The sequence below is a fragment of the Zerene cesonia genome, chromosome 19 (assembly GCF_012273895.1).
Source record: "Zerene cesonia ecotype Mississippi chromosome 19, Zerene_cesonia_1.1, whole genome shotgun sequence".
Lineage (NCBI taxonomy): Eukaryota > Metazoa > Arthropoda > Insecta > Lepidoptera > Pieridae > Zerene > Zerene cesonia.
In genome coordinates, this window is record NC_052120.1 from 9,155,590 (window position 1) to 9,178,853 (window position 23,264).

The following is a 23,264-nucleotide window of genomic DNA, read 5'->3' on the forward strand; positions in this document are numbered from 1 at the left end:
ATTAATTTAATAAGCACGTCGGGCTGCCAGCAGATAAGTTCGAATTTATGTGAGGCTGGCATTCAGAAAACATGTCCGATGCACTTAAAGTTAACTTATTGAGGCTAGTGTGAAGTTCATACTTTCATTTCCTATCAGCGTTTAGTTTTCGATCGATTGATAAGCGTTTTCTTATAGGTTCGTATTTTAAAGAGAAATCATGTCTTAGTTTGTTATCCACTAGTCCTACTAATATTATAAATGCGAAAGTTTGTAGGTATGGAAGGATATGTGGGTGTGTATGTATGTATATTTATGCATATAGTTATGTATGTTTGTTGCTTACTTGTTACTAAAGTTGTGTAAAGTGAAGTCCCGTGTCCCCTAGGGGGGTATGGGGCAGATGATGAACATCTGTTTCACTGATCGATTTTCTTTACGGACAAGATCAGCCTTCTGTGTCCTGCCAGAACGAGACATTTTTTTTTGTGCGTCCCCACCGGGAATTGAACCCAGGACTCATCGGTTCTACGCTCACGCGTTAACCACAGTACCGGAGAGACGGTCGGTACTAAAGTTGTAGGTACCATCCCTACTATCCCTACTAATATTATAAATGCGAAAGTAGCTCTGTCTGTCTGTCTGTCTGTTACGCTTTCACGCCTAAACCACTGAACCGATTTTGATAAAATTTGGTATGAAGATAGAACTGAACTTGGGAAAGGACATAGGATACTTCTTATCCCGAAAAAAGGGTAGAAAGGGTTGAAAGAGGGGATGAAAGTTTTTATGCAAGTTCGTTATTGTCAAACCGATTTTGATGAAATTTGGTATGATGATGTAGCTAAACGTGGGTTAGAACAAACCATACTTTATATTGCGAAGAAAATACTCCTTACTATGTCGCGCGATATAAGCGAATTCTACGCGGGCGAAGCCGCGGGCGAAAAGCTAGTAAAATTATAAAGATAACAGAAATACATCACATACAGAGACACAGACACACAGACGGACAGCGAAGTCTTAGCAATAATCTCGCATTATAATCCCGTTTTACTCAAAAGGAAGCCACATTAATAATTAGATATAAGTTTGAACAATCTACATTTAACATATATCTGAAATGCACTTTATTATAATGTAAAACAAATATTCAAAACACAATATCCTGATACACTTGTATTCTATCAATAAATTACAATAACTTTCTTACCTCTATACCATTTTATGTATTCAATAATTGATATCCACTGACCCATTGAATATTGTATTAATTCTATCGCATATCGCCTAGCACCGTTACCACGCCTAGGGATGTAGGTCCCTTGGTTATATTGTTATCTCGAGAAAGTAATCGTGTATGTAGTGATATCTGGGATGAGATTATTAAAACCAGAATGTTGCGTCTGCAACTACAGCGTGATAAACTGCTCCTAAACTATGATAGTGTTATTGTGATATAAGATATGATAAGAATATATTATATCATTCTATTCTATATATTCTATATCTCTTTCATATAAGGGTACCGACTACCCACCCACCGATTGGTGTATCGCTGCAGACTCTAAAATGTTACTTATTGACGATTTTTTTATTGCTTTTTGTGTTTAGTTTAGAAGCACGCTAATCGGATGATAACTGTCGGAGTTATGGAACTAAACAAAATAATAAATAATAGTTTAAAAAAACTATAAAACACGCTTTAACAAAAATCATATTTTGCAAATTGAAAAATGGAATAATTTTATCAAATTAGTGTATTGTCATCGGTCCTCAATAAATCTACAAAGTTTGAACGAAATCTGGCCGTTTAAAGTGGGTCAAAATCGCGCCCAAAGAAGTCGGTTACAAACAAACATACAAACAAACATACAAACAAACATACAAACAAACATACAAACAAACATACAGGTGAAGCTAATAAAAAGCGTGTAAAAAAAGGAATACACTCGAATTGAGAACCTTCGTTTTTGGGAACTTATCGAACACCTGATGATATGAAGTCTAAACAACTATATTATATTAAAATACATTTTGTCAGTATGTGTGATTATTTTAAGTAAAAACATAAACAACCAGTCAGTAGAAAATCCTAATTCAACGCAATAATTTCTCGTTACCGGGAATCGAACACTCATTAACGCCTTAATCGTATATATACATATTTTTTTGTAATTTACTACGGAAAATAAATCAAAAGCCAAATTGCTGCATACGAATGTAAAACGATGAACGAGATTTGTTAGAAAAGTAATTATTCATAAACCGACTGGACTTAGAGTTAAACATAAAACGAGTAATAAAATTAATTAAGATTTAGATGACCTAACTGTTATGAAACTAACACTAGAGGCTTTCATCGATATAAAATTATGAGCACCCAGTATAAATTTTAACGACGAATTCAATACGTAATTAGATGCGAACTGATAAAGTGCGGATAAATAAATAGAATTCCGTGTTCGGTCTAAATACGAGATCGTTTGATTTATTTACTGAATTCATGATATCAATTTTGCATGGAAACACCCGCTCCTTGAAAATAATCTGCTTTGTAAATTCAAATTTAAGCTTTGCTCGTAGACTCGTGGTAAACCACTGTTTTAATATTTTACATTTATTTTACCTAGCACAAAATATAACATTTGTTACTTACTGAAACACTATTTAAGATATATCTGTGTGTTTTTTTATATTCTATATTGTAAGTTCTTATGTAGCATATTTACTTTGATTAACGTTATAATCAGATTTCACGAAATGCAACCCTTCAAATAAACAGCGAACCCATAACAGTAGAAGATTTCTCTAAAAGCATGACTCAGAAACACACCATCGGACAGCAGCAATCAATTAGATTTATTTTCACTGAATTGTCCATCAATTGCAATATCAAAATCCTCATTAATTCTATAAACATGATTTCCCCGGTTAGCCGATTTCACATCGTATCCTACGCAAAGTTAAGTTATTGCAAGTGTTAACTGTCGACTACATGGCAAGCTATCTAACTGCACATAAATTAACTGTACCCGTGTGTACTAACCGGCTTCTATTTCAGTTGATGATTTCTATTAACTATAATTAATTGTTAGAACCTAATTAGGAAGGGGGAATAAATAATCGCGGCTTAATTCAATTCTCGTGTTAGATCACTGGAATTTGGATTGATATGTTTGAATAGTTCTCTAAAATTAGAGCTAATTCGGATTAGTTTGCGATTGTTTATCATATTGCCTAAATCTATATGACTATGCTTGTTTCTTGAAAGTGTATGTTATTAAAATATTATGCAGACTAGCGAATAAGCTATATTTCGTATTCGTGTATTTAGATTATTTTGAAGAACATAATTAGCTTAAATACTACAGTATACTATATATTTGAATAGATTTCTCATACTTTTATCATTAATAAAACGCTCATCGTATAAAATTGTTATTATTTTTAAATATAAGATATTTTTTATATATAAAGCAACTGTGCTATTTTAAAATTTAACAGGAATTAGAATAAAAATCGGTAGTCTTAAAGTTCAAATGGGTAACATTAGTTAGTTATCTATATAATAACTGTCGGAAGTGCCTCTTTAGAGGAAATAAGATAAGATATAATCTAAGAGGGCAGCCTTCTTGCTGCAGTGTACAGTGCAGAAGTATTACACTTAATATACCCTGGCTTAATATCAAGTAAATATTAATAAGTAATTCGGTTAAATATAGGATTACGCGTCTATTTCGATTTTCTATACTCATTGAAAATAAAAAAAAATACTTCTGGGACTTATGAAACAAGTATGAACATTATCATAAACTGAAGTTCAATGCATATGAAAACAAGCAGAGATATTTGGGAGTCGAGCACGCTTCGGCACGAATTAGACCAGCTCGCACCGGGGAAGTAACACACCCCCACAGAAAACCAACGTGAAATAGTGGCATGCCATTGTGTTTCATACGGTGAGTGGGGGAGCCAGAGGCCCATTTCCTTTTCCTCATCCTTCCCAGTCCATTCCTTCTAACCTGTCATTAATCCTTTCCTTTTCACTTACCCCTTAAAAGCGGGCAGCGCATTCGCAGAGCCACCTTTGCGAACGTTCATGGGCGGTGGTGATCGCTTACCATCAGGCGAATCAACAGCTCAGTTGCCCGCTATAACATAAAAAAAAGTGAAATTGTTCATAAAAAACAGTGTAACGATTCATTTAGCAACGTTTCCTTCGCTACTTCTCACAAAATCGCGTCCCTTCACACCTTCACAATCTGATATCGCTGCCGTCGCTTAACCGAAGTCTTCAATCACAGCATTTATATAACAAATTGTGCAATCAATAAACGCTCATTAGCTTTCGCATCGCCACCTTAACATCCGACTAATTTATAACTGCGGATATCTAGATTGGTACATCAGATCGCGTCTCCGTTATTCCTGACGGCCATTTCAGAACCATCAGTCATTATGTAGGACATTGCAATTTCCGCGTAAGATATTAAGCGGAATGCTATTTGCTGGAATATCGTTAGCGATGACTCCTGCGTTTTATGTTATCGCTTTTTGCTGATACGATATGTTTTATAGTTTAGGAGTGAAGTGTTTTGACGTGTTGCTAGTGGACTGTTGGTCTGATGAGTCGGGCGCAATGATAATTTGTAATTGAGTATTATAGGGTAATAAATATGATTATGAATGAAGTGATTTATCGTGCAATTAAATACATTGTTATTTTTATACAGTAACTAGTAAAATAACAGACAATTGATGTTAGGTAATCATCGCCGCTTTTTCGATCGATTGCTTAGCAATTGCAACATAATCTAAAAATGTATTTATAAAATTGTTACTGACATCGGAATTACATATGATACATTTTAAGGTCTTCAAATTAATATACGCTATAACCAGTCAGTTCCTATTTATCATATAGGAACATTCAGTACCTACGATCGATTTATTTAAGCAATATTATTTCTTATACGATATGTTAAAAGAAAAGCTTCTGTGAACCCTCTTAACCACGAGAACTAATAAACACAACACTATATATATGCCACTGCAAATCAATACTGTGCTATAGCACATTTTTTGTCAAATAAAAGACGATCACATATTTATTTCTATAGAAACCTCTATCTATTTGATAATCATTTTGTATTATTTATTTTGCTACCTTTTTTTCGTCAATTTGACCTTAGCAAAATTAATATTCTTTCTTTCGACTAAACTAAACCGCAAACACTGATATTTGCAATAATGTTAATTGCTCAGTTATCGCATTCTCGTCTCTATTTAATTACCTTTCCAAAGCTCTGGATCTAACATAGTTTCGTAATACAAACCATACACAGGTGTTTAATTAGTGTCTTGTTTGCTTGTTGGTCCACACAACGTAGCGTTGAGTTGCGCCATTTATGAGACTAGGTATATGACCGAATTTTGAAAGATGCACGAGGAAAAAGAATTGGGGAGTTGTCTTGGTAAGTTCTGAAATGCGATGAATATGATTTAAGTTTGCTGTATTTAAATTGGTTAGGTATAAATTTAAAAATAATCTAGAGAGAGAAAAATGTTCTCTTGTCCAAAGTATATATAAAAATAAAAAAATATTATCTAAAGTTTAAAAAAATTCTCGTATATTGTTAAATTAGAGTAATTTAAACGTAATAACATCTACTTGATAATTGATAAAAGCTAGTCATACGTCGATTAAAATGATATGGTGATGAGATTCAAATAATTAAACAATTAAAAATCGACACGGTTTTAGCATTACTTCTTAGGCACAAATATATACAACTATGACAGCTGTCATCGCTTTGATAACACTAATGTTAGTAGCGTGTTAAAAAATATTACTTCTTAAGTCATGTAATATAATAGTGTTTAAATTAATGATTTTCTTCATAAACTTCAAAATATATGTACACAGATCAGTAATGATAAGGTTTTTTTTTAATTTTTTTTTCATAATGAAAAAAAAATTAAACAATTTCACTTTATACACCTGTCAGATGCTGACAAGTGTGTGAGAAGAGACGCTAAAATGTGATAAAAAATTAATTGATATTCATTAATAATTTATTATATTGAATCGCAAAGAATACTGAGTGGGAAATGAAATAAAACATAACGCTATAATTATTCATGCCCATTTTGACATGAGTGTACTTATAAACTTTGAATACTTTTAACATTGCTGCCCTGAATATTACTGACGGCGTTCGTGAGATGTGGCCTTCTAAATATGTGAATGAGAAGTCAAAAATTGGTCCGTCAGGATACAGCACCCTTAGCGGAGTCGCGCCGGTCATGTGGCTGCAATAATACTCCATAAATAATGCCATAAAATGTTCTTTGAAAATGATATAACAATTGTGACGATATCACTTAATCAGGCTGTTATATTACAAAGATAGCTAACGTTTTTAATAAAGAACCCTGCAGTAGTGTAGTTATTAATTGTACAAAACCTCGAACGTAACTCATACATTCCAATTAGTGTATTTGCAAACACTGATTCGCAAATTACTATATTAATAAAGTAATAACAACAAAATAACTCTTTATACTTCATTCACAGTATTAACGGAATAAATGAATTGAACGTTGATTGGATACAATCGAATTAATGTCGAACTTATCAAGTGAGATTACGAATTGCTCAATATTCGATCCGAGTTTTTTTGTGGGAAGCTATCGCCTACACAGGTATTTTCAAGACTTGGAACTGCATGTGTTTTGTCTACATCTTTATATTTATTCCTTACTCCTAGTATTTGTATGATTGGTTGAACGCTCGCTGTAATATTTGAAACTTTAAGTATTAAGCTTAAAAGCTTGTAATTCTTTAATGCCAATCTTCCTTTACGTATTCTATGCTATTATGAGCAATACTAAATTCACGTCTCCCAATAACTCTTAGCTTCGAATTTGAATCAGATGTATCAATAACAAAATTTAAAATATAAGACTATCTATGAGCTAGCATTCTTCACAAAATGTTTCAAGGAAACAGTTAATATATATCACAATATTAATAACAATCGAGACTGAAGAAACAATATCGAAATAATATTATTATAACATAATTCGCATTTCACGATATCAAATCAAAATCCGCATACAATACGCACTGCGGTTGAAATCGCACGTATAATAACATTGGCTTATTTATTAAAACCTCCAAAACCGATTCAATGTATTAACTGAAACCCCACATTTCACCAATATCAATCTTGTCATTGTCAATCGGAAATTAAAAAAAAAAAAAAAAATTCGCCGAACAAAAAGTTTCGATTCTGAGTGACTTAAGTTGACGACTGCGAAAAACGAACTGGTTATGAAAATAAGGCTGAACTCGGCGTGGGTAGCTGAACGAGTAAGGCCGTGCCCACGGTAGGCGCGTGAGCGGTGCCATTATCACTATCATAATATATAATTACTAGCTGCGCCCCGCGGTTTCACCCGCGTAAGTCCGTATCCCGTAGGAATATCGGGATAAAATGTTGCCTATATGTTATTCCAGTTGTCCAGCTGTCTACATACCAAATTTCATTGCAATCGGTTCAGTATTTTTTACGTGAAAGAGTAACAAACATCCATACATCCATACTTACAAACTTTCGTCTTTATAATAGTAGTAGGATTGTATAGTCGCTTTCTCCGTGTAGGCCCTATGTATGCTTAAGTTTTGTAAACTACGTAATGGATTTTTGGTTTTTTCTAATAGATAGAGTGATTCAAAAGGAAGGTTTGCATGTATAACATCTATTTAACTTTAACTGTACTTGACTTTTCATAGCAGGATAAGTTTTCACTCGTGACTGTTACCCATAATTATTAAAAAAAAAAAGCTTCTTTCAATTTGTCAGAACACTTTTAAATAGGACCACAGGAAAAATAATAATCACAACTAACATTACAGGTAGAAAACACAAAAAAAAACATACAGACGCATTGAGAACCTCATTCCTTTATGAAGTCGGTTGTTAAATCGCTGTACCCATTCCTATAGACGTAACCTTAGGGATAATTTTGTATACTCTTGCCAGCCTTGTATCGGTAAATTAAGCAATAGAACAAACAGATTAAAAACACTTTGAATTTAATGTTTTTGCAAATTGGAAGCGGATTTTGAAAGTCTTTTTTTTTTTGCGATCTGCAAAAATAGAAGCCAAAGTGAATTGTAAATCTTGCAGTTTAAGGATTATAATTGATAACTTTTGGATATGGAAAATATTGGCTGTAAATTAATGATTTAATACTTTAGTTTGAACATGACAAATTGCGTTTTATTTTCAAACATTTGATGTCATCACAGCTTTATCGCGTACATGGCAAAAACATCAAACATATTTTATTAATCAATAAAAATTAAGTCATTCCATATAATTAAGGCCAAATTAATGTCCATTATCTATGATCTAAAGTGCAATAAACTCCAACCAGCTCGGATTACGTCTCGAGATATTAATTATCAAATGTTGTTCAGTGAACTTGGCTAATTAAGAATTCTAGGATTCCACATAGCGATGCAAATTTTTAAATAGTTTATGAAATACTAGGAATATGTCTAGACAGGTTAACAGAAATCGAAATAACCATATTCAATCAGATCGATTCCGGAACTGAGGTATTATTTATTGATATTTTATGTATTTACAAATATTTGGATACTAGACGGATGTTATAATAGTTTTAAACTAGTCTAGAATTAGAATAATCTGATGACGTTTATTAAAGTTGGTTTAGACATCATAGAAGTGTTTTCTTTGTAAGCAATTAAGTATTATTATGATATATAATAATTCATAGTTACCACATTCACATAATTTATGTAACCAAAATCGTCCCTTTTTAAAATAATGCAAGAAATATTACTTAGGTCTAGTTTGTTTTCCTAAAAAAAAGATCGAATTATATTTATTCATGTTTGTCAAACGTTACATATTTTAGTTTTGACAACCCTTAAAATTATAAAGAGTTTTTTTAACAGTTTGCATGTCATTTAAGTGTCATGTCGCCATTTAATTTCTGTCTTATTTTGCTTAAGGATGAAACAAGGATATTGCAAAAACGATTTTTTCTTTATTTATTCCAAAAACTATTTTTTTTTAATTATTTTGAATATAATTGTCGTGGTTCAAGCCAGCCGAGGCAGGGACAATATGGTCTCGGTCGAGATAGTAGATATTATGAAAATAAATAAATACTAATAACAATTTAACACCAATCCGTGGTCGGTTGTCAGAAGCATCACGTCAATGCAATAACGCGTAAGCGCATATTAAACACATCACCACCATTTTGAAATCCGATACAACCTGTTGGCTTATAAAAAGTACTGGAGAGTTTTTGTTAAATATTTTTTAAGAACAGAGTATTTACGGTGTCGAATGTTTTAGTTTGTGTCAATAATTGACAGATATAGACTATATATAGTTTGACTATATGAGGTAGGTAGTAGGTACAGTATTGATATAAGTTAAAAAAATATACAACTTCAAGAAATTTATACTGCCTAATGTATTGAACGAATTACTCAAAGCTTTAAACAGGACATGTTGGCATCTGTATGTAAATAGATTTATCCTGAGATAGTTCGTAACTTATGCTATATACAAAATAATAAACAAACCGGCTTTTATCAATAATAAAACATCAAATTAGCATTAACATTCGGCCGCACCAATGAAACTTTCGCAAAATTATGTTAATGTTTTGGAATTTGGATAATTTCAATTGATATCTGATTAGTTTGCGCACTTTACTTCCATTTCGAAAATTATAAACGTTTAATACATAAATATCCCATATATCAGATAGTTGCAAATACTTTACTAAGTATTTGCAACTAGTTGAACGACGCGGTTTCACTCGGGTTTATGTTCCAACAAAGTAGTACTTTATTACATGGGTTTTTCAACTATTTCAATTTCAAATTTCATGCAAATGCTATGATTTAGCCGTTATATAGTAATATATATCAGACCTCACATTTACTATATTCGTGTGGATTGATTAATTCCAACGAACTAAGGCACAAACTTAGTAACTAGCCACATATTAAATCCCATATTAAACTGTATAATATCAACAATGAATTTTCATACAATGGTCACTAGCATAGACCTGACTCACGCTTTGTAATTGTTTTATTACATCTTATTCAGCTCTCAAATCATAAAATAATTCTTAAGTACTAAAATATATTGTTAAGATAAAGCACTTGGTCTAGACCATTTCTATAGCATTGTCCATAAAAGAAACTATACGTGCCGAAGCATGCGCAACTCCTATTAGCGAATTATATTCGTTAGGACTATCAATGTTGATAGAAAACGTAAACCCAACGGCTTTAAAATGTCAAAAAGACTGTAATTATTTATCAATTATTTAAAATTTTAATTTTCAGTTTTATAGCATTGAGATGCTTTATAAAATGAGAAATTTTGAAAGAATAGAAAAGCGTTTCTTATTTAAAACTTTTTTTTTTTGTAACCACATTTTAAAAAACAAAATAATAAAGTCGTAAACTAAATAAGTGTGCTGAGGGTAAAGTTAGCTGTATATTCCTGAACAGCAACCTAGAGGTTCACTGGTAGACTAGGGATGATAAATAATATTTTTACAGATTCCCCGTATCCCGTAGGAATATCAGATAAAAAGATGCCTATATGTTATTCCAGTTGTCCAGCTGTCTACGTACCAAATTTCATTGCAATCAGTTCAGAAGTTTTTGGGTGAAAGAGCAACAAACACACACACATCCTTACAAACTTTCGAATTTATAATATTAGTAGGAAGGATGTTACGTTCTTACGATAATTTGAATTAATTTTGTTCATATTTATGTACCTATGAAAATTTTTATGAAATCTCCTTCAACATAAAGAATCGTCAAGTGAAAGTAATAGAATACAATATTAAATAACCAATGAGTATGAACTGCCACTATCAAAAGGCTTAAAAAATTAAACAAAGGAAAGTATCGTTTATTGGAGACTTAAATAAACTGGACACAATGGAAACCGAAAGACTATAAAGGTCAGCATTGTACAGTCAATTAAAAATATTTCGAGTAAACGAACGCAGCTTTGAGCCTTGTTCTTTAAAATTAACAGTTTCTGCATGGGAGAACAGTAATTTTCAATAGAAATGTCACGTAGATAGAGCTCAATATCATTGAATGATATACCTATATAACTTAACTACATCACACGTTCTCGTGTTAAGAACTAAAAACTATGTATTCTCGATGCCAATTGTGAATGAATTATCATCTGATAATGGCTATATTCTTACCATTACAACCGGCTATCGATAAAAACAATCCGATTTCTTGTCACGTCCCCTCGTTAAAATTAAATCTTTCAAAACCTAACAAGCTATCGTTTTTAAAATAACAAAAACCTCCCCACGACTATTTTGGACATATAACGTAACTAAAATAAACTAGGCTCTTATTAAAATACCAGGAATCAGGTTAGGTGCGCCTGCGATAGTCAAGAAAAAAAAAAGCAACTTGTCGAAGCCTAGTTTACAATCTCACAGGCGGAAAGAACTAGCCGGTGAACTTGTCTATAAACTGAACGGATTCATAAATACCTACACTCATTTCGTCATAGAATGGGAGTGCTAATACTTCCACTGCAGTGTACGTACACACTGGATGTGATAAAACAACGAGCTGACATTATACTTTATCCACAAGCAACGAGTGTGTGCTAACATATCTAGTGTGTACGCACACGAGGATTTCATTTTTTACACATTGTTACAGCGAGCAGTTCTTCAAATTAAGTGACATGTAACTTTTCTTATGGACAAAGCGGGTTCATTAGTTAGACGGGGAGCTCGCACTGCCGCATAGTTTTAGTGCTGATTGCAAAGTTCCTCATTAGCTGATAACTCAATCGACTCTGGTTCCACGTAATGGGACGTGTTTTTGTAACAATAGTCCACGGGGATATGATTGGTGTTTTATGTGCGAGAATTTAAATGTCGCTATTATAATATAGCTTCTGTGCAGCAACGAGGCAGATGTATGGCGATATTTATTGTTGTTTACTTATGGGAACAGTTTATGTTATGGGCTCGTTTAAAAAAGGGACGAGAGGTTTGGACAAAATATCTGCATGTAACCTTTAATAAATAACATAAAACCTTCATTCTCTTTCTTTTCACTAATATCAAATTACAGTAGCTTCAGTTTAAGACAATTTTAAAAGCGGTGATAGCACCGGTATGCAGGTCACCATACCTTGTTCGTTTTGTAATTATTTAAAATGTACTCAGTATAAACAACCACAAGTATACGGCAATAAGTATCAGAATGGCGTGTCGAAATATTTGAACTGTTGCAACTAATGGCTATACAAATCCTTCTGTATCGGGCTCTGGTATTGTCTCCTGTGAATTTTATTTGCTCCTTAAACCACTGTCGACTCGACCTTTTTCCTTTTAACGCGGGCAATTTTTAAATGGCTTATGTTTGATTCCATTATTGTGTGCCAATCAGCTTGAATTACAATGTCCTTTACGGATGACCGAAATGGGTAAGAATCTTATTTTTGTTACAAATTATTTATACGTTTTGCGTCGAGCGAACAAGGCATACTTTGTATTTAGATTCGAGTGCAGGTCGAGTCACAATGGTTTTAAAGAACTTGGATATTTGACGCGCTCTAGCTTCTGTGAGTGCAATTGTAGTTCTTATGAATTATTCATATTGCAATTATTTTTTTCTCGAGATCGTTATTTGCGGTTGATGTAATGCAATACAGATCACTTCGCTGATTGGACACAATTCCTTGCGAACAATTGAATTGTACACGATTCTAGAAATAGTACGAATGTAGTATTGCTTCAAGTATTCTTGAATTACGTTTCTCAAAATGGCGCTGGATATTGCGAAAGGTGAAGTAAGTGTGGCTTAAAAACTAAAAAAAAAAGAAATTCATGCTTATAGCTGCAGAATATAAATGAGTATTATTATAAAACCTTCTTGTAAGCACGGATAGAAGAGTATTTCGTTTATAGTAACCGTATTTTTGTCTCTCTATAATATCTCACTTCTATTAAAATTTATTCACAGTATCCATGTTAAACTATTAAACGCTTTTAATCCATCATGTTATAAGAAAGATTACACAGACAATTCATAGAACATCTCGTAATCACATTAAACTACTTGCAAATTAAAACCAAACTCAAACTACCCCATTGAATAACTAGTCGAAATCACAAAGAAAAATACAAAACACACCTGAAAAAAGTAGCCAAGTAAATAATAGATAATGCTAATGTCAATAAACCTTACCGACGATTTTAATCTCAAAACTGTCTGCCGCGAAAAAATATTAGCAGTCCCATTAAATGTCCTAATTGAGATGTGGAGCGGGCCTTTATAAAACATTTTAAACTGCTAAACGGAGTACGCAATAAATATCATTGTCGCTTCTCTTATCTTTAACAGTGGTAGACGATAATGCCGTGTGTCAAAGAGGATATTTAAAAACAACTTAAGTAGGACGCGTTCCATATTTAAAAGCTGCTAAATTCGGTTCGATTATTAATTTCATCTCTTCAGGTGATTATTCAGATATTTATTATTATAGGATCACTTACAAAGTATGCTTATTAATGTGGATGAGATTTGTAGTAAAACATTTTTTTTTAATCAATTCGTGCTCAAATATTAAATTATGTATGCAAGTTTTAGCCTGCTTTGATATAATTTACTAAAAATTAAAGTCTACTTAGATGCATCGTTAGGACATTACAACGGACTCGATACGATATCGCGTCGTGATGCGACAACAAATCTTACGTGCGACAGAGCCGCCGACGGACGGTTTAAATTGAATCCCACATAATGAAGTCAATTTTAATGATCTGATCCGAATGTGGGCTCCTTTTTGGGAGACAATGCAGCTACGGATTTTGACTGATTCCATGATTTGATGTGAATAATTGGATCAAGTCTGAAAAGAATCAGTTAAAGAGCTCTCGGAAACACGAGATAAGCTTTCACATGAAAATATTAATCCATGTTGCTTTATGTTCACGCTGGTTTTACGTTACTTCACGCTTCATCAAAATTACAAGCAATAATTCTAATCAACAGAGAGACCGGCGAATAATTCACTCGCATAAAGACAACAGGAATACGTGTAAAATTACTAATATTAGCAATATCCCTTACCGGCTACAACACTCTCTAACGCCTTGTAATAAGGGCGCAAATTAAAAGCATCGATGCAATTGTAAAACCATTTGTCTTTTCTTTACACACAGATGCAATTAATCAACGGACGTTGTCACATGCAAACCACGATCGGTAATACGAGCTTGACAAATTATATCATGCAATTATACACCAAATTCCTTAAGGCACAAGCGACAATTTCTTTCGAATCTTTTTGACACGTAACTCGCGGGTTATCGAGGATGCGTATGAAAGAGAAAAAGGATGATTCCGTGCTAATTATCGACGATGTAGCGGAGTGGCTCGTTTTTTTAGGCCACTTAACACCTCCAATGCCAATTTGTTTTATTTTAGATGCAATCGAAGTACATTTAGAAATGCGGCGTTATTCCGATTGTGATAACGTGACTGGGAGTATCGGGTGACTTAAAAACGTGTTGAAGCCTCAAATGTGTCAAATTTATCATTGTTATCTTAGGATCTTCTTTAAATGCCGCTGTTAACTTGCAGGGTTAAATTTACCATCGAATATTTTTGTGTATTTCCTGAAGTATAGCACGAAAACTTGGAGAATCAACATCCCAAAAGTAATTCGCGGTACTAGAAAGTATGGTGTATACATGGGGTATATGAATGAATTTATTTGATATTCGGCGTAAATTTTTAAAATAAGATGCATATTACGTACTATCAGTATTACAACACGGACATCTGTATACACGAAACAACCTAAGCAAAGACCACTGCAGGATCCAGCTGCCTTCCGTTTAAATAAAGCTGGTTATTTGTCAACAAACAAGGAAATCGCATTATCCTATTGAATGCGGCATCATAACAACTACAGGGCTGTAGTGATTACGATGAGTGTGAAGGGATGCATTGCAACCGCCTTTCTTTTTAAAGTTAGACTGGATAGAATTCGAATGTTTCATATTTAATACATCAGACGTTCCTCGTTGTATTTAATATGTAATATACTTTTTAATAAACCTCTTCATCTGTATAAAGAGATTAATAATAATATAAATAGCAAAACTAACAATAATCTAGCACATGTTATTAGTTATCGTTAATTTAATTATAATGATTTATAGACATTCAATTGCATTTCAACAGGAACAGTTTCATGACAAACATTTTTCAAACTTGCCGCTACCTCGCATTCATAATTCCGCGTTCAAACAGACTTTACGAAACAGAGGACCCCCGGGCTGGACCTCACAGTCCGAGGATCAAGCAGAATTAAATACTAATTAATTACGATCCTTATCTCGAAGACGCTAGACAATTATTTGTGGCGTGTTCGCCGTGCTATTGGATGGCGAGGGGACGCTCCGACAAATTGGTTTTCTAGATTCTGATTACGTAGAATTAGAAATGGGAAAGGAATGAGGAATTGGCTTTCCTTTTTCTTGTATGTTATGAGTAGTAGCCAGTGTGTGGTATATTGGAATAACCGTGTGATTGTGAAAGGTTGTTCTGTTTAAGTCAGACATTGGGTGTATTGCAAACAAAACTGTTAAAGACTTTTATTAAGGGTTCATCCCTTTTTGATGTATGAATGATGATATAGATGGAAAAATTTCCTCTTGACGTTTATCTAAGGAACGTCTACTATATTATACTTAATTCTATTATAGAGATAATTACGAAGGCTCCATCCATCCACGTATTTATTCTTCTATCATTTTCATAATATATCAATTTACTATAATATACCAATCAACTCTGCTGTGGGCGGTTATATGAACTGGAAAATGTATTTCCTCTATCACGAGAACAATAATTAGACAATATTTTTATTATCTTTATTTTGAACATCAATAATATACCATATGATTTATTAATGGAATCTATTTCTTCACAGATGTCAGCTATCGACCCAGACTGTGGAGTGAATGCAATCGTCAACTACACGCTTGGGGAGGGTCTGGCTCGTCCACAGTTCTCGGTGAAGCCTGACTCCGGAGACCTCTGTATCGTAGCGCCTCTCGACCATGAAGCCAATGCTGATTACGAGTTTCCAGTTATAGCCACTGATAGAGGTAAGTCCTTATTTTTTACTTATGATAAATAATAATTGTGTTTCTATCATATAAAAGTTCAATATTGAACTTTCTGTAAACAGATTTACGGTAAGTTCTTCGTATTTCCTTAACCCAAAATAAATAAATGTAAGGTGAGTCAATTACGAACTATACTAATAAATCGAATTATCTATAGGTTCAATAAGGATTTTCAAAGACCTTGGTCGCTCAAAAGCAACAGTTCAAACACAGGTTAAACATCATTCCCTTGTAATCCGCTATCACTAAAAAAGGTTTAATGATGCTACAGAGTATAACTTATAGCGTTAAAGAGAACAAAGATTCTCTCTACCCATTCATTACCAATTGGAAGCAATAAGTTCGCCGGTGACAGGTATACGTACTATGCATATAGGGTTTAAAATAAGGCACCGATGAAATGGCAGGAGAATAAATTCCAAAAGTGTCCGTCGGCTCTTGTCCCAGCAAACCTACCTGATTTATGTGGCAAGAGAAGCGAACTATCGCTATGCGTTTTTTATTTCAGAGTTTCTTGAAAAATTTTGGCAAGTCGTTCACTCATAGGGAGGCTTGAAGACTTTTAAATATTCTATATGTACGCGCTTAAACATACAGCACATCCAACTATCGTTTATTTGATAAATTGGTTGTGAAAAATTTAAAGTCTAATAATTTATATTTGCAGTGAATATAAATTTACGTATTTCAACTTTATTACCAAATGTAACTTTTTCGTTTACAATATTTAATAACTTTGCTCATATTAATTCATGTTTTATTTTTCATGTGTGTAATATATTGATCCCATGCACAATGTTAAGTCGACCAAACTAAAAAAGCCCGTATACTTAACATGACGACCAATCATTTTATTATCACGAAACTTGTAGCGAAAACGTGTTGACATCAGAATAAATCAAGCGGCTGTCAATTAAACATCCTATTACAACAATACACAGACAATCAAGAGACCAATTATTTATTTATTCGCAGGGGGCCTGTCCACGACTGCTATGGTGAAGATCCAACTGCTAGATATAAACGACAACGTACCAGCATTTACTGTGAAGGATTACAATGTATCTTTAAAAGAGGGAAGGGTCTCGACCACTGAGCCGATAGTAGCGGTGTCCGCGAGTGATGCGGATTCCGGAAGATTTGGAACTATCACGTACAGAATAGTTGGTGGGAATGACAATGATGTGTTCAGAATCGATCGCAGCACCGGAGAGATATTCGTGATAAAGCCGGCGCTGATACAGACGAATGGGAAGTTCGATCTGGAGGTGTCTGCGACTGACGGCGGCGGTCTGACTGCTCCTCAAAGTGCTATAGTCCACGTGGCGGTGATGCCGGCTGGAGTGGGGTCGGCGTTGTTCGACAAGCCGAGATACAATTTTCGGGTGCGAGAAGACGTGCGGAGTGGGACGATTGTGGGAAACTTGAAAGCCACAGGCGCGGATAGAGGTGAGTTAATAATTATAATTATTTCTTGATTTGAATCTCAATGACTTTATACACCAATGGTATGGCATTTATACGATGTGTTTTCTTTCAAATCTTTGTTAGTTTTTCTTCGTAAATACTTCCTTGTAAGCTTTAACTGTAAAAGTATCGTAAACAGATCACGATCAGAATGTTTCGAATGATTAATTATAGGAAAAATTTCAAATTACAAAAGCATCAATTTGCAATAATAAAATAAAAATGCCAAAACACTGTGCGACGTCATCTACTGCGTGCCAAACCGGACCGACTATTAGAATGTTATAATTACTTATTTAAAAGCATTATAAATACTTGAACTCGATTACATTCTTCCGAAAGAAAGGCTCAGTAAATATTCGTTTGGGATTACATACAAAAGAAGTCACTTAAGAGATAGAATAAATATTTATGGAAAACTCGAAACTACCGAAGATTCGGGCCGTCTTATAGCTTCATTTTACTAAAACAAATTTATTGAAATCGTGCCACTTTTGCTGCTTCGTTTTAAAATAAAAGCATTAGCGATATGCAATACCGCAAGAATGTATGACTTTAATGACTATAAATACTTGCTATGTTTTTGGTATGGCGCATATTTTAGTTTTGTTTAAGTATTATATATTTATGCGAAACGAAAGTTACCAGTTTAAAAATAGGGATAATTTAATAGGTTTCGTATCCAATGGAATTAATGAGACATGAAGTTATGTATGTCTTCACTTTACGTTCGACTAAAATAAACATACATTCGTACAAAAACTACAGCAATACATTTAATAATATCATATGCACCCTCTACAGGTGTTTGCCTACCATAGACTGATTAACTTTCTAGATACAATAATCGTCTGTTAATTATTTATCAAGTTTGCAAAATTATCCGTTTGCTTTAAGGCCTTTAAATCTTACGATTAAAAGAAAGTGGAGACAATTGAATAAATAAATTATTACATATTATTCAAATTCGTTTCTTTCTTTCATTTCATTATTATATAATTGATTAATTACATAAATCAACAAACTTAAAATCATTTTCGTAAATGCAAAAAAAAAACAAAATATTTTGTGTCTTTTTTTTTTTCATTTCCTTCACCTAGATTTTCATTGAGCCAAGCACCAAAACGGTATCTACCCACAAAATACGTAATCGCCTATTGTCTCGCGACGATCACGATTCACTGATGAGCAGCCTTCGTTTTCCGATTTCCACCTTTTATCCCCTCGTTAGACTTTCTAATCTTTGAATAACTTTGTATTGAATCTGTGTTGGGCTAAACACGTATTATATTATAATTTTCGCATCCAAACAAAACACTTTCATATATTAGTGTGATACATAGATATTCATTAATAGCATGAATTATATTCTTTTACCTAGAATGGTGACATTTTATGTATAAATAAAATTACAACAATTAAACGATTTATAAAGGTCCACCCGTTTCTATAGTAACTTATCAAGTAGGAGTTGTAACGCTACAGACCATAAAATTCCACTGTAATACATTTTAAACCAACCCTTTCAATACTTCACGATCCTTACATTGCTATTTCCACAATATTTCCATTACGTAAAGGCATAATTCATATTACAGTACAAAAGCGAGTTTCTAATAACTTGGAAGATTCGTTGAGACGTAGTTTCTAAATCAAATCCAGCCAATAAACAATGGCGGCTATCTAGCGGCAATGCGTTATGTTTCACTAATATTTATACAAGTGGATTTATGCTTACACAGAGCTGTAATGGATATTTGGGTTTTATTAGGCCATTCATTTTTGCTTGCCGTTTCAAGATTTAAGTCTGTATTTAAGACAAATAGTTCAAAAACTACGTATTATGAGAAACTTTGAAAGATTAGAAAAAAATTTTATCACAAAATGTTTCGTTTATCAAGCATTTCCATCACTGGGTGTTGATTAATTTGTCCTTTTTTTATAAAATATCTTGATCAAAAATTTATGTCGTAAATAAAATATCAATACTATCTGTTTGTTACGATCCAAACGTTAATATAATTCCAAACGTTAAATATACAAGATTACAATTCCAGTAATTAAACGACACTATTTAAACAATATCATTAAAGATACCGTTCTATTTTCTACATCGATCTAAGTTCTATTTTCTTAAACGCGATCAAATTTGAATTTTAAATATAATAACACAATACAATCATACACAAGCAAGGAAACGCGAAGACATATTACACATCGGTGTAACGAAGGACCGTTTATACGAGTCCACGTTTATTCTGTTGCTAGTCGAAGCTCTGTAAATCACTGAATTGCGAACACAACCGTTATACTACGTGGAGCACCCTTGTCTATGAGAATACCGCGTTCATTGTTGTTCGGATAGCGGCATTTAAAATTCATAGTTTGAAGCTGCGTGCATCGGTGTATAGATAGGACACGCCCGCTATTCAGAATGTTCTGTAATAATCTTTGTCTTCTAATTCTTGATGAAAGTATGATACATTCGCTTTGAGTTCTCTGATGGCCTAGCCTTGCGGGCAAAAGAGGGCTTCTAACAAAAACATTTACTTTCTTTTAATTTTTTAATTTATTTTATTGCAAAATATAGTGGTCATAAAAAAACAATATATTTTTAATATTAAACATATATAAAGTACGTAAAATTCATTAAAACATCTTAGATTATGATCCTATAAATATTACAAAAAAGATAAATATTGCACTGCAATAATGGCGGGAATTTATTCAAGCAGCGCATACACGGTATTTCTTTTAAATGTATATTTAAAAGGTATCTTTAAAATTATTGGGATCAGATAAGCAATATTAGCAAAGGCTCACATGTTCCGTATAGGTCAATGTTAATAAATTTAGGAGCAATTAACCCGGCCGCGTTGGGAGCCATTGCAAATCATATCTCGAGATTGTAAACATATCGCTTAAAAATTACTCTGTATTGTATTGGTGTTGTGTGGTATAAAAGCAAAGAATATTCAAAGGTATACCTGATTATTATTTGTGTAATAGTCTAAATGCTAGAGCTCAACAGAAAAGGCGACCATGCTTTATGTAATGTCTGAGATTTAGATTTTATGTGCTACAAATTATTTTACAAAATAAATTTAATGACACAACTATTCACGATTTCTATTTACTTAAAACAGCAATATGTCATTCATTACTTGCATACTTGTATAGTCATTTTAGCCTCAATAATGTTTGAAGATTCCAGAACATCGTAAATACTTTTTTTATAAATCCATGTATAGTTCATGAGAGCGATGGATTTTACACATCACGCTTAATTTTAGTTTGCTATTAAAATTTGCATTGATGTCATATTAAAACAATATGTCTCGATTTTATGAAATCCTCTAAAAGTCTTATCTCACTCTGTAGAGTATTTAGCAGTCCACCGCAGGGAGCAAATAAAAAAATCCCCAGGGAACACGATCGCGATATCTCGTAACTTGAGCAGATCAACTCGGACAGGCCAGAGCTCAGTTAATTAGAAAAGCACCATAATACTGCAGCACAGTGTACAACGCCCCCATCAGATTTATAGCGCGGTTGCCCGGAGATAAACATTCATTAATTAAAAAAATATTATTTAATGAGTCCGAATCGGGTTTTGATATGTGCTCGCCTGTGTCGGGGAACTAATTTGTTTTACGTCACGTTCGGTTTTAATTTAATTTATTGATATTGGAGTTTAAATATTTTGAGGTTAGGCAACGCGGTGTCGATGAGAATCTTCGACTAGGTTTCTACATTGTATGACTATCGTAGAGATTTTTGTTAGAGAAGATAGTCAATGAATACCACACATAATCAGATATAATTAATGTTCGAAGCATTTGATTTTAGAGATTTGTTTCAGTAAATATACCTAAATATCCCAAACGATACATTACATAACATTGTTTATTATCAATGTATAAAATATGTTATATTTAGTTGAACAATCTAAAGATAAGATTATATATAGACAGATGTAATATTTAATTAGTCAATTTATACAATATCACAATCAGTATTCAAATTCTATAAAACAGTACTAGATATGCCCCTAAAATGATTTCAGATCTCAATTTTTATGAATACTCGGAAGCATGTCACATTAAAATTACATTAAATAGTTGTATAAATGCGTATTAAAACGTATAGATACAGATGATAAAACCAATATAGTGGAAGTACTATCGATTCAATTACACCGGCAGACCACACGCAAGATATTAAGTGGCCGTAGTACATATTGCGTAAACGTGGACTATAATTTTATTTATATTGCATTCTTGTGTAAGATAAATCATAATTAGGCTCGGAAAAGAAACTGAACGATTTTTTGAATAGCTTCACCGTGATTATAATGCGACTGTTGATTTAGAAAGCACACATCTTAATATGGTTATATATTTGTTTCGCCTTCATTGAGAATAAAAAGTTAAGAAAATAAAAGTGATTACAAACGTTTTAAAGAAACTTTAGAACTTCATAATGCATTAAAAGCTAAATGTTATGAAAGTATTTCTCAAAACGTTAAAAATTAAGATTTGGTTCACGCTTTCTTGCAAGGCGACACGACTGAAAATTTGAAATTCAATCCCGAGAAATCCAAGGATACGGTCGGCTCGCCGAATGCGGCGAAACCGAACAAATCCAAGCGGCGGGTCAACAAACCCAACAGACGACAGTTTTTGCCCGAAACTTTCTATACTTCTTTTTTGAACCTCAATTATTTCCAACTTTTTATTCCACGTTATTTGGACGGGTTGCAACTGAAATTGTTTACACGATTTATGTGTTAAAATGTTTAGTTAAGTGTTGCGGGGCTGGTGACGACGCTCTGCAATCACGTGCGAAAATTCTCACTAATGATAGCCATGCCTTAACGACATCGGAGAAAATAAGATGAGAACTTATTTAATCGCCGCTTTGTTCAAGAAAAAAATACGTTAAGTTTTTACATAACGTTTCGCGCAGGGGATTAAGCAAATAGTTTGACATTCTAAAGGATTTTCGCAGTCCACCGATTACAGATTGTTTTTTATTTACCGATCGAACCGGAGATAAGGATAAAGCGGACCTTTCTCAGCGTAATTCCGAGCGCCCTTTCGAGATAATCGAACTTACAGATAATTAATTCATTAAACTCAAATCGAGAATCGAACAATTCGCATAGGAAATCTTTACAACTCTTAATTGAAGTCAAATGGTGGCTCGTGAGTGAGATAATCGCTGTGCCATTAATGATTTCAATTTAGAAGGGCATTTCGAGTATGTTTCGGAGTAAATCACTTGGCTTGTATTTAGCTAATGAGTGATTGATCAGCGCGACAAAGTGGTACGCACACCTGGCTCATTTGCATAAAATATTTTGCAATTATGTTTGTTTTTAGTTGTTTCCACGTCATCGCTCTCTACCTGCGGTATTTCATATTTAAGTCCTTGTATATCTTGTTTACAAGCCAGTGTTTTAGATTTATTGAATTTGATTTAATGGATTGCATAGTGAACAACGGATGAAGTTAAGTCTTAATGTTTAGTTGTGTTTCTTT

The 23,264-nt window shown here is 33.3% G+C and overlaps 1 protein-coding gene across 1 annotated transcript in view; it reads left to right on the top strand.

Annotated features, from left to right (window-relative positions):
* Nucleotides 1-23,264, top strand: part of LOC119834333 (protein dachsous) — a 229,786-nt gene that overhangs the window by 190,742 nt on the left and 15,780 nt on the right. The window contains exons 3-4 of the mRNA XM_038358675.1: nucleotides 16,056-16,233; nucleotides 17,230-17,703. Of these exons, the coding sequence (XP_038214603.1) occupies nucleotides 16,056-16,233; nucleotides 17,230-17,703 (652 nt within the window). The remainder of the gene's footprint in view (nucleotides 1-16,055; nucleotides 16,234-17,229; nucleotides 17,704-23,264) is intronic.